We start from the raw sequence: 14,003 nt of genomic DNA, 5'->3' as shown, positions 1-14,003 counted from the left end.
ATTCAGTAAGAACAAGGTAAACATGTTACACAACATCTGTTTAAACAATATATACTATTATTCAGTAAGAACAAGGTAAACATGTTACACAACATTTGTTTAAACAATATATACTATTATTCAGTAAGAACAATGTAAACATGTTACACAACATCTGTTTAAACAATATATACTATTATTCAGTAAGAACAATGTAAACATGTTACACAACATCTGTTTAAACAATACATACTATTATTCAGTAAGAACAAGGTAAACATGTTACACAACATCTGTTTAAACAATACATACTATTATTCAGTAAGAACAAGTAAACATGTTACACAACATCTTATTGTTCTTACTGAATAATAGTATGTATTGTTTAAACTTGTTCTTACTGAATAATAGTATGTATTGTTTAAACAGATGTTGTGTAACATGTTTACTGTAAACATGTTACACAACATCTGTTTTAATTACCTGTAGGCCTGTTGAGGTTGAACAATAGTTCTCTCTACTTCTTCTCTGAAAGCACCCAGTTCTTCTACCTCTAGCTTAGCTTCAAAAGCAGCCAGGGCTTGTTCAGGAAGTATCTAAAGGGAAACAAACAATCAACAGAGACTCCTATTGACAGAAAATAAAGTTCAATATAACAAATAATGTTAAACATAATATGATTTTCATACTAAGTACAGCACAATGTTATACTGTATTTAAGCCTATTTCATTAAAAATACTTTAGAATGCTTTAGCCTAACACATGACATCTATTTGCAAGTTTCTTAGTCTTCACATTGTCTGGACACACACACATCTATAAATTAATTAATTACAGAAAGATTGTGGTAACTGCATATCAGTTACTGTTTTGATTAGTAGCCTATACAATCTTATAAGTTTAACTGTTGATTACCAACTATTTTTTTTCAAAACTAAATACAAGACTGGATAACACACCCAACTTTCATCAAGACCAAGGATTGAATCCTGGCCACAGAAAATAATCCTCCTCTGGACTTCCCTGAATATGGCAGCAGATCTAAGGGTGGCCCTTATCTTCAAACTTCTGAATTTTTAGTGGGGACCCCTGGGATTTGTGAGGATTAATGAAAAATTAATTTGGACCAATTTTTAGCAAAATATGTTAAAAATTTTATGTTTTATTATACGTGGAAAAGGCAGTCCCAGCCTGAAAAATTGCAGTTAAGGTCTGAGCTGTGTGTTTCGATGCCACTAAATCGAACACTGGGAACATGAATAGGGCCCCAGTCCTTCTTGAGAAAAAGTTGGAGAAAAGCTTGCCCCACTTCGCCTACAAGCATTACATCCTCAAGCTGATACTGGAGGCAGTCTCCAAAACTTGAATGGGAACATTAGCTGGGCCAGACATCTTACTCTTCGAGTGCTTTCAGTAAAAGTGGAATTCCTGAACAAGAAAAGGTTCCAGATCAGACTGCGATGGACAACAAAGCTACAACTTCTGCTATTTCGGACATCTGTGATTAAAGTTTTTCATTCACTGAAGAGATACTCCAGACTCAGCAACCCAGAGATGACTATAGGGAAATACTAGAGTTAGTGATGGTTTTTCTAGAAGAGATGTCACTTCAAAGAGTTCAGTTGATGGCTCAGGAGCAATGGTATTGGCCATCTGTGATCTCATCATCAGTTTAACCTCATGGTCAAAGAGAAGCTAGCAATGTGAAGAATTTGCATATTTGTGTCTACCACTTACATCAAAATATGGTACAATGTCAGCCTCCCATTGTCTGCTCCAAGGAATGACATGCAGCTCATCCTGGCTCTTCATGCTTACAAGATCTCAGATACACAGGTGGCCAACACTACACTGAAGAAGTTCAGTTGCCACCTCCTGTATTTGTTTGAGGAATTTGACCATTGTTTTCTTTGCTTTGACAACAAAATATCCGTAGAGACCAAGCGCCACATAGTACAAAGTCTCGAGAACCATGGGTATGGGTATCAGCAGAACAGAGCAACAGTCAAAGGAAAAGATTTGGAGGCAAAGGCAGAAACCCTGATGCCTCTAGCTTTTGGAAATCATGGGCATCAAATTGGACTCCTTCCTCTCCAATGGAAACAAGACAAAGAAACATGTGAGCAGCTCCAAGTCATCAATATAACCGTAGATTGCAGCATGGCCCTCATGGAAAAATAAAGATGGCTTCACACCACAGTGAGGATGAAAAACAGTACCTTCTTTTAGTGGTCAAGGATCAAAGGACGAAATTCTTCCCTGATGTAAAGAAGAGCACCATCACAGTTTTCTTCCCTGATGTAAAGAAGAGCACCATCACAGTTTTCTTCCCTGATGTAAAGAAGAGAGCACCATCACAGTTTTCTTCCCTGATGTAAAGAAGAGAGCACCATCACAGTTTTCTTCCCTGATGTAAAGAAGAGAGCACCATCACAGTTTTCTTCCCTGATGTAAAGAAGAGAGCACCATCACAGTTTTCTTCCCTGATGTAAAGAAGAGCACCATCACAGTTTTCTTCCCTGATGTAAAGAAGAGCACCATCACAGAGTTTCAGCATCAAATACGGGAGCATACTGGCCAATCATTTTTATATTCCATAGTAAATTTGTTTGTAATGAATTTTTTCTTCCTTTTCCTTGAATGTTTTAGAGAGACTTGAATTACATGTGCAGTTTTTTTGTTTGTTTGAGTAGCTGTCTGTATGTGTGATTCATAGGGGTAAAGTTCAAGGGCCAGGAGCAACCCCTTAACATTCTTCAATTTTCTGAAAATTTTGTCTACTTCAGTTTCTGGTCAATCTGCCCCAAATGAACTTCCTATTTTCAGTTTTTACTGCCTGAATACAGACCACCCTACAGTGACATCTATACATTGTTAGGGTAAGACAACACGAGATTTACTAACCTTAAAATAATGGTTATTGGATAAGCCTGGTCCTTCCACTCTACGAACTAACCAGCTGCTCAATGCTGGCACTCTCCCTCGTTTTTTAATAACAAGATGAAAAATGATCCAGTCCCAGATCAGTCTACAGCAACATCGTAACATGGCCACTGAAAGGTATAAACATCAGTTAGTTTTTCCCACAACAAAAGTTCTTACTAATACTTAGTTATTTTATTCAAGTAAGTATTCCTGTAACAATAAAGTAATACATTTCCTTCAAGTAAATACTTATGTTATTTTACACACACAATGTCCTGCATGTATCACACAATGATATTTATGTTGACTTAACCATATAATGAAATACTGGAATGTCAGACTATTTTATTTTTCTTTCCTTGATTAATTCCTTCAATTGGTTTGGTGACTTTAAATATTATTTTCCAGAATACAATTTTTACAAAGAATTTTGTTTTTTCTGTGAGTCTTAGTAACAGTTTTACAGAAAAAACAATAAAATTCTCAGTAACATTATATCCTGAAGAATAACAGTTGAAGTCACAAAACCAGTTGAAGGAATTAATAAACGAGAGAAAATAGAACCGTGATATTCCAGTGGTTTGTTATTCATAACCATAAGCGAATCTTATTGATATACACGCATATACTTATATATAAGATACATATATGACCATTCATTAGCTTCTCATACACTCCTTTCAAGATCTGGGAAAGAGAAGATTATGATCAAAAGCAAAAGGTCTATCCATCTAGACAGTTGGATAACGTTATTAAGATATATTCCTTGCATATATAGGATGCCTAATATCACTATGATAACTAAAGGTCAATCCATCTAGACTGTTGGATAACATTATTAAGATATATTCCATGCATATACAGGATGCCTAATATCACTATGATAACCAAAGGTCTATCCATGTACACGATTGGATAATGTTATTAAGATATATTCCTTGCATATATAGGATGCCTAATATCACTATGATAACTAAAGGTCTATCCATCTAGACGGTTGGATAACATTATTAAGATATATTCCATGCATATACAGGATGCCTAATATCACTATGATAACCAAAGGTCTATCCATGTACACGATTGGATAATGTTATTAAGATATATTCCTTGCATATACAGGATGCCTAATATCACTATGATAACCAAAGGTCTATCCATCTAGACGGTTGGATAACATTATTAAGATATATTCCATGCATATACAGGATGCCTAATATCACTATGATAACTAAAGGTCAATCCATCTAGACGGTTGGATAACATTATTAAGACATATTCCTTGCATATACAGGATGCCTAATATCACTATGATAACTAAAGGTCTATCCATGTAGATGGTTAGATAACATTATTAAGATATATTCCATGCATATACAGGATGTCTAATATCACTATGATAACCAAAGGTCTATCCATGTAGATGGTTGGATAACATTATTAAGATATATTCCATGCATATATAGGATGTCTAATATCACTATGATAACCAAAGGTCTATCCGTCTAGACTGTTGGATAACATTATTAAGATATATTCCTTGCATATAAAGGATGCCTAATATCACTATGATAACCAAAGGTCTATCCATGTAGATGGTTAGATAACATTATTAAGATATATTCCATGCATATACAGGATGTCTAATATCACTATGATAACCAAAGGTCTATCCATGTAGATGGTTGGATAACGTTATTAAGACATATTCCATGCATATACAGGATGTCTAATATCACTATGATAACCAAAGGTATATCCATGTAGACGATTGGATAACGTTATTAAGACATATTCCTTGCATATACAGGATGTCTAATATCACTATGATAACCTGACAGCATCCACGTCACCAAGGCAACAGTGTGAAACATAATCAAGAAGGATCTCTGCCTGTAAAAGCAACATAAGACACGTGTACACAAACTGCTTCCATGACGTATCTGTTCAATGATCACATACCTCAAGCAGCTAAAGAACAAAATGGGTAGTCATGCTATTCTTTAGGAAGACATACTGGTCAAGTTGCTGGATGTAGCACCTATGAATTTCTGTTGTAACAGGCATTGTCCATGTATACTAGGTGGATTAAGTATGGCATTCAAGAAGGAGTGGTGTTCTTTGAACATTACAACCTATCATAGAATCTTTTGCAATAGAACTACACTGCAAGATTATTTTAAAACTGCTGGCCATTAGATAGAGCAGAAATATGTGTGATGACATGAACTGTAACCGAGTGGTGAGGTTCCAAAATAGTTTTAACATAATACTCTGTTGGCTCTTCCTTAATTGAATTGTATAATTACATTTCTGTTTTGTTTTTTTTATAGAAAATCAAGTAATTAATTATCATCATGATTCCAAAAACTGAAATAGTTTTTTTTTAGAAAACAATAATCGAAACTTTCATAGAAAACTTGCTCTACTCAGACTGTAATAGTGAAGTATTACAAAAGTTAAAAGTTCATTTATATCTGAAAAAACTTTCTGTTCCACTAACACAGCTATTAATTATAACTCTTGATTATAAAACTATTACCCAGATTAATGTAACTTACTCACCAATAAGAACTAGTAATGAGCCAACAGGACAGAATAATGCAGCAATTAAAAGTGCTATGACTGGCTGAATGAGGCCCTGTATAATTATCCTCCAGACCAAGGCTTCCAGGAGCAAGAACAGCTTATTACGAGTAGGAGCTGTAACAGAATATGTAGTAATTATGAGATCAACTTCATCTAATTTTTGTTTTGTTTAACATCATGAAAAAAATCTTTTAGTTTATTAATATCCAATAAATATTTAACACTTTAAGCAATATAGAAAAATCCATCAACTATCAGAACTATAAAAGATTAAGATGCAAATAAAATAACCACAACTTTCTAATAAATTACAATATAACTTAATATAATAAATTTACTGCAAATTCAAATTTTACACTTCTGCCACTGTATTTATAAGATTGAACATTCATGTGATGTACGTGCAAAGATACTGTTCTACTCTGGTGATAAAACAGTTCACGGATATCAATAAGATGACTCTCCTCCTACTGAGCCAATGAGAGCAACAAAAATCTGTCCTCTCAATAATTTCAGCCCACTTTTGATCAAGTTTTCATTTTTCTCACCTCAGAGAATTGTCCCCAAAATTTAACTCATCCAGAATGGGCATCATTTTTGTGCACATCAGGAGATTTTTAGTGAGTTACATTCAAAATTTAATTAAACTATTTTTTGTTTATATTATATCAATTATATAGCATAAAATCGTAGCTAATAATCCAAATTTTAATGTTATACAAGTTTTTAGTTGTTAATTTTATACGGCAATATGAAAAAAAAATCCTCTAGTGTGAGAATTGACATTTGTTCTGTAGATATCCCCTCTTCTCTAATTTACTTACCACCCCTCTGGAAATTAGGAAAATTAAGGTAAATTACACATTATAGTGCTGTCATCATTCAAACAAAGCATAATCTTTATAGCCTTCAATTTTATTTAGCTACAGAGCCATAAGATAGAAAATCAGACCCCACTTCCCGTGCCCTCCAGTCACATCCTCTCATTCACAAATTGCCAATAGTTCTCTCTGATGTTTAATACTACATTATTTATAACCAATAGAAAGCCAAGGTTTTAATCTATTAAATGACATAGTATGTTATACTCTTTTCTGTACAGAAAAATTGTCTATTTCACTTCCAGTTAAAATTTTATTTCCACAGGAAACACATTGACGAGCTTAGCTAAATTTTTAATGGCTCTAGTCGCATGGTTAGTCAGAAAAATTGTGCGATATTGTGTGCTTTTTACATGTTATTATTCTGAATTTTAGTGCATTATTTAATTTAAAAAAATATTTAGTGCAGTAATATCATTAGTACAGCAAAAAAAAATAGGGTTAAGTGACATCAACAGTTGACAGCAAAAAAAAAAAGAAAAAGAAAAACATTGATTATAAATAAAATTAGAGGCCTAACATTCCATTTCAGGATTATGATATCTCTAATAGATTTATATTCTATTATATAAATATGATATATTAAAAGATGCAGGAAAACTGCAAATTAATAAGTGTTTTCTAGACATAAATATTATGTGATTTCTAATAATTTACACATGATGACCTTCCACTGCACTGAACCCAAAACACAAAATAAGTTACTACAAACATACCTGGTGAATCAAAGTCATAAAACAGGACCATGGAAAAGTGGAACACCAACGTAGAAACGGGCATCCTAAAATAACAACATTATTTTACCTAATCTTATAGATCAAACTGTTTATTTACTGAAGTTTATTGTTGACTGGCTTAATTTTTTGTTTTATGACATTTCTATCTAAACCATAAGTTTACTTAATATTTTGTGTTGTAACAAATTAATATAATGTTTCCTATATGAAAATTAAAAATTACCATAAAACAAATCCGTATTGTCCAAGTATTTTGTAATTTATTAGGCATTACTACAAATACATAAAAATTTATACTCAGTTTTTATGCATTAGTAAAATTTTGGGAACAAATAATTGATTTTTTTATGTGTTTTGATACGCTTTTCTTTCAAGTTAACTTCATTAACATTTTTGATTACAGCGTTTCGATTAATTTTAGCTATAATATTATTTTTACATTTATGGAAATTATTTTGATCTAGCATAAAATACCCATGCTTAGCTGCAGGATTCTAAGGTCCCCTCATGATTCACAGAGTTCTCAATGCACCAGTCAAGAACCTCCATTATCTTAATTACTTCTATAGCTACCCCAATGAACCAAATCTTTAATTGATTTGTTTTTTGCCATTTTCCAAACTTAATTCAACTCTTTTTAAAAGCGAATAGTTTTAGCTTCACAGATTTGTCTTTTTTCCTCCTACATTTTTATTTGAATTCTTTTCATTCTCCAAATTGTACAATATTCTCTGATTTATATTTTGCTTCCCAGTGACTATGTTGACCAAAAAGAATATTTGGCAGAAAACCTCCATATACTGTTCATTCAGTGAGAATTAGAAAAAAAATATGATGATTTTCTATATACCTTCAGGAAGCATAATTATGGGGCTTAAGGTCAAAACTATGGGGCAAAAATTGGCCATTTTTTTTTCAGTCACATCTAAAAAATGATACCCAGGTGCACACCCTCAGTATGCTTGCAAAGTTTCACGTCTCAAGGTTCTTTCCTCTTGGAGCTATGGTGGTCAAACACACACAAGCTCTTTTATTATTACAGATTGTCAGCTTGGTATATGGATTTACAACTGACCTAGATCTTGTTGGCTAAATCTTGTAAAATATTTTCTGGATTTACAGCCAAGAACAGCAAGGGTAGCCAATTAACAATTCAATGGACTCTAATTACTAAAAGTTTTTATTATATACTGGTTTAGGACATTATGAACTTCAAATCAGTTTGTCAGAGGTTTGGTTTTATTAACTTTGTAGTTCCTAACTATATAGCAACACTATGATTAGAAGTTATAAATAATTAAGGTTCTGTAGTTCTAAATTTGATTTTAGGGGTAAATGTTTACTAAAAACAAACAAGTGTGTTCAATCTGACACTTAAACCAGCCAGTTAGCATTCCATGTCTGATGTGAAATCTCAGTCAGTCCAATAAATGAAAATAATATTCTTTTAAATTTTAAGCTCATAAAAAACTGTGTGTTATAAAAATTTCCGAAACAATCACCGTATATCTCACCAAACTGGAGCACAGTGTAGGTTTGTGATTGTTATAACTTAAAAAAAAATCTTCAAATCTTACCAAACTGGAGCACTGACGGCAATGAGTAATGACACGCCCGAGACCAGCAGGCACACGCATGGGAAGATTAACACTATTAACAAAGTTCCAAGGCCTCCTTTCATCACATAGTTCCATGTCCTGTTGACGTGACGACCAAATCCTTTGCCAATAAAACCTTAACAAAACATAAATGGATGAGGTTTTATATGTTTGCAAGCATCCTTTACGTCCTTTCAAAATATTGTATGTTAATTATAACACGTTGATTTGTGGGTTTGTTCATGAGATAGAGAGGGAAATAGAAGTTCTAGGATTTTACCTGTGTCTGGCCTGGACTCGAACTCTGTTCTAGATTTTGATATATGTCTCCAAAGGATCACAAGCCTTGAACATAATGTTTGAGTCAGTGAAGATTTTCTGGGATATAGAATACCCTAAACCATGAAATAAAATAAATCAGTTATTCTGATGTTTTACAATAACACAAACCAGGGTTGTAATAAGGTAGGGTATTGAACAACCCATGTTCTAAATATTGACAACTTAATTACTGCAACATAAAACTAAGCCTAACATTTATATACTCTGGAGCAGCATTTACACCTGTTTTTCATCAAAATATCCTTCAAAATAAATAGACAGACTAAGAGAGAGAGAGAGAGAGATGGACATGAAACCATTACTTTTCTGAGGTATTACTGCAAATAGATAAAGTTCATAAATCATAATCTCTTCTTATAAACTTTAATTGCTAGTAATAATTGTACATGAAATTAATATTTCAACATTTACACAACCAAAGGATTACTTTTACAAAAAAAAAAAACTGTTCGTGTCTTACTCAAATGGGCCACATTCCTCTTAATAACAACTTGCCTATCAATACACACACATTACTTCTGTATTTATAAACTATACATGTATCGGTTACTTTCTATATAAGCAACTGATCATCCTGTTGGTTTCATTAAGTTCAAGTTGGTCCAGGTTTAAGTACAAAATATGCAGAAACCAATTGTTGGATATTTCATCTTTTGCTATATGATACAGTTTATATGCAGTTCTATGCACATTAGTACACTATTACCATTTACATATATGCTTTTAAATGAAGTTCTGTTAATTTATTAAGATTTTAAAACCATGAGATACAGTTTTGTGTATTCAAATATATGAAATTTGCACGAGGTCTAGATTTAGCTTCTTTACTAAATCTGTGACGAAGTGAGCTTAACATACGCTTTGTACAAACAATTAAGTTTTCCATACAAACAGAATAATGGATCAAGCATAAAAATAATTAGAAAAGAACTCTATTTTCAACAGTCAAACTCCCTCAAAGGTAACTATCACAATAATATTAAAATAGTCATTTCTACTAACTTATTGTTCATATCAAATAATGACTGTGGGCTGAATTAGTGGTAGGTAAACTGCTGAAATGCTAGTTTTCAGCTGCTAATATGTCCCAGTCTTTTAATACTTCAAACATGTGTGACATTTTGAGTAAAAAATACCAGTTTTCAGTAGCTAATCGTTCCCAGCTTGCTTCAAAATGTCTGTCTTATTTACACACGCTCTAAAGAAGGTACATCTGACTTAGCTTTAATAGATATATCATTAGATACACCATTTTCAAAACAGTAAAATAAAGGTACTGTTTTATTGTCTTTTAAACTCACAAAAATGATAATAATATTAAGAATATTGTTTGAAGAAGACACTCATACACATTGACTTGAATAATAAAAGCTCCTTTAATGATACACATAAATAATCCAATAAGTATTACTATAAACGAAAAAAGCGTAGGATAAATGCATTGAGCAAACGAGTCACTGAATTTCAGGTGTAAAACTCAAAACAGAAGTAAACAGACTGACATTAAACAAACAATTCTTTAGATAAAAAAACAGAATTATTTTATCTAATCTCTCAACAAATATCATGAATTAAATAATTATCACTAGAAACAAAGAGACTGATCAACACGTTGTAAAAACATGTCAATAACGGTCGTAACTAAGTAGTGTAGTTTATGTACACTTGTAGATTCTAAAATCAGGGTTAACTCAACCTTTTCATGCTTTGACAGCACCATAATCAGTCATGTAACTCAATAAAAGCTGCAAATCATCTACGGTTCTAGACTTATCAGACATCCCACATATCATACCTTGAATAAGGTGGGAATTTTGTCCTAAACTGTGTGGTAACACAACCAGTTATCAAAAGAAGTTGGAAGAAGACGTGAATGCCTGCTTCAAACATATGGTGAAAACTGATTAAGCATATGATAACATATCAACTGACGCATCAAACCTTTCACTGTCATTGTAAAGATTACATAGAAAATCAACACAACGTTCATGAAACTGGGCAAGTGATAAACCATAACACGTGTTTGGCCTCTCTCATACGATATACTGGAACAGTTGAACTAGACCAAATTGTGTTCACACATCACAGATCTACCCAGAAATTGTTGTAATGTGTGCGAGGGTTCAAAGGTAATGCTTGTTATATTATTGTTTTGTTTTTCAAAATGTCTGTCAGGATCCTCACAAGAGCACTGCAATGTAAACAATACATAAACTCTGTTTTAGTAATCATGAAAAAAACAGTTGCAATTGGCTTCTGATACATACATCACATTGATTCAGCTCAAGATCAGGCATAAATGGCTTGATGGAACAGAGTGCTCTCAGACTAACTGGACTACACCAAGGTACAACAATCTGAAAACAAAAACATTACATTAATAAACTAAAAGAATCTTAAGGATCACATTCATGAATTAATACATGTTAGTCTTCTTAAGGTATTTTATATGAATATTATAGAAACTTAGAATGTATTAGAGGATCTATATATTATATATGAATACACCCAACACCATAATTAACCATACTATCTACTACAGGGGTTCCCTCACATTCTATTATTTAGGCTCCAAATTGCTTGTGTGTCCATAACTTTGTTACAAAATTAACTGTTTTTCAGAAGTAAAAATAAAAGTCCAGATTTTCTGTTTTTAAAGAAAAAAAACATGCTATATTTAAATTTCATCATGCAAATTTTCACGTTGCCAAGAATACTACAAAAAAAAAAGAGATTATTATGAACAGTATATTTCACATATTTCCGGGTAAAGCATCTTTAATTAACAGATATACTATACACATCAACACTTTAGTGTAATTTAAAGCAAGTACCAACAATGGTTTGTCAACCAATACATAATCATTAAACTTTCTAATCTAATTATACTTCTAATAAAATACATATAATCTCAAACTGACCTAACCATCATTAAAGAATGTATATTTTCATACAGATTTGTTTAATCCTTTCTTGACGTGAGAAGTGTCACTAATATCCTCCTGTTATTTCCTGGAAATACTGAGCTAAATCGCATGAATCTTGTGCAAAGTTTTAGTATTTCTTGAAAAAAAAAATCGTTTTATTTTAGTGTTTCTATAATTTTATTATAATGGAAATTTCCAAACTTTTGTTTAGACAGTTTTGAAAAATAAACAACATTAAAAGTACTTCCTATAATCCTAATTTTGTTATTATTATTGATTCTACTGGGAATGCTTGTAGCAACTGTAAGCAGCTTACATTCTAGTAAACGATGTAATCCATTTTACGAATAATAATAATAATAAAAAAAAAGACATATATGCTGTAATGTACATTCATAATTTAAAGAAAAATCAAGCTCGATAATAAAAATTGAAATGAACAAAATCAGTACACAAAACATACTCCAAAAAGGAACATGGCATTCCAAGTCCAGGACCATGTGCGGAAGAAATAGTTCACCCATCGCCAGAAGGGCCACCTGGTTGTTGTGGTTCGCGTACGCTGTTTCTCCACTAGGTAAACAGGCTGTTCACATAAGAATAATTAAAACAAGTTCAAGTAAAATATGCTGTGATTAGTACAATACTTTATAGTAATGCTTTACTATTTTTGAAGGTCAGAATTTTTTTGGCAGTAAATACAATAAAAAAATAATGATCTCATTTTTTGACTGAAAATTTACAAATGAAATATATTTGTTTCCAAATTTTGAATTAAAAACCAGAGGGAAGGCAGCCAGTCATCTGCACCCTACCACCTACATTGACGGATTGACTATCATTCTTATAATTCTTTCACAGCTTAAAAAAATCGTACTTTTGGGGTATTGCATGAAACTTGAACCAAGGTCACCAGCTAAAAAAATCCAAAGTCCTACTACAGAGACAACCCATGCCCTTTCTAAATGAAACACAGATAGTAACTTTCAAAAACAAATCAATACAGACGAAACAAAGATTTTAACTTTCAACATAAAGTCACTGCAGTAAAAATACACTGCTCATTACTTAAGTCAAGTCAGCAAATTTTAACATTTGGCACAAAGTCACTGCAGTAAAAATACACTGCTCATTACCTAAGTCAAGTCAGCAAATTTTAACATTTGACACAAAGTCACTGCAGTAAAAATACACTGCTCATTACTTAATTCAAGTCAGCAAATTTTAATGTTTGACCCAAATTCACTGCAGTAAAAATACACTGCTCATTACTTAATTCAAGTCAGCAAATTTTAATGTTTGACACAAATTCACTGCAGTAAAAATACACTGCTCATTACTTAAGTCAAGTCAACAAATTTTAACATTTGGCACAATGTCACTGCAGTAAAAATACACTGCTCATTACTTACGTCAAGTCAGCATATTTTAACATTTGGCACAAAGTCACTGCAGTAAAAATACACTGCTCATTACTTAAGTCAAGTCAGCAAATTTTAACGTTTGGCACAAAGTCACTGAAGTAAAAATACACTGATCATTTCTTAAAAGTTTTTCTTTACCTGATTTGGATCTGAACGAGGATGAGCCAAAGATGATGACGTCCTGCTAATAGCTGTCTGCACAACTTCAGCTACTCCCTGAAATACACGCCTGACTCGCCATTGTTGTGGACACCATATCTGCGTTCGCCAGTGGTACACTCGAGTTGGATTTCTCACTCGGCTCAATTCTTGCTTGAGAACAGGCTCTCGCTGGAGTAAGAAGAGGAAACAATGAACCACTGATAATTATTATGCTAAACATTCACAAGATGATCTGAACTAGCCTACTAAATATTTCATTTTGTAATCATTGAACAAAAGGTAGTTTATCTATACTTCATTGATTTACCATCTCACAGAAAAGCGATTCCACGAGTCATCTTTACACTGTACATTGACGAGCCACTAGTCTAACTACTGCATAACAAAATAAAATATGGTTTGTTTTTGAATTTCGCGCAAAGCTACACGAGGGCTATC

General features: G+C 32.7%; 1 protein-coding gene across 1 annotated transcript in view; it reads right to left on the bottom strand.

The window, feature by feature from the left end:
• LOC106475552 overlaps positions 1 to 14,003 on the bottom strand; it is a gene marked incomplete at its 5' end in the record, with an annotated part of 27,122 nt that overhangs the window by 3,414 nt on the left and 9,705 nt on the right. The window contains 9 exons of the mRNA XM_013936231.1: positions 463 to 575; positions 2,885 to 3,033; positions 5,471 to 5,608; positions 7,092 to 7,156; positions 8,690 to 8,846; positions 8,991 to 9,105; positions 11,320 to 11,409; positions 12,443 to 12,565; positions 13,542 to 13,733. Of these exons, the coding sequence (XP_013791685.1) occupies positions 463 to 575; positions 2,885 to 3,033; positions 5,471 to 5,608; positions 7,092 to 7,156; positions 8,690 to 8,846; positions 8,991 to 9,105; positions 11,320 to 11,409; positions 12,443 to 12,565; positions 13,542 to 13,733 (1,142 nt within the window). The remainder of the gene's footprint in view (positions 1 to 462; positions 576 to 2,884; positions 3,034 to 5,470; positions 5,609 to 7,091; positions 7,157 to 8,689; positions 8,847 to 8,990; positions 9,106 to 11,319; positions 11,410 to 12,442; positions 12,566 to 13,541; positions 13,734 to 14,003) is intronic.

This window comes from Limulus polyphemus, unplaced genomic scaffold, assembly GCF_000517525.1.
Source record: "Limulus polyphemus unplaced genomic scaffold, Limulus_polyphemus-2.1.2 Scaffold8792, whole genome shotgun sequence".
NCBI lineage: Eukaryota > Metazoa > Arthropoda > Merostomata > Xiphosura > Limulidae > Limulus > Limulus polyphemus.
The sequence above is the reverse complement of the archived record's forward strand: the minus strand, read 5'-3'. Positions and strand labels throughout refer to the sequence as shown.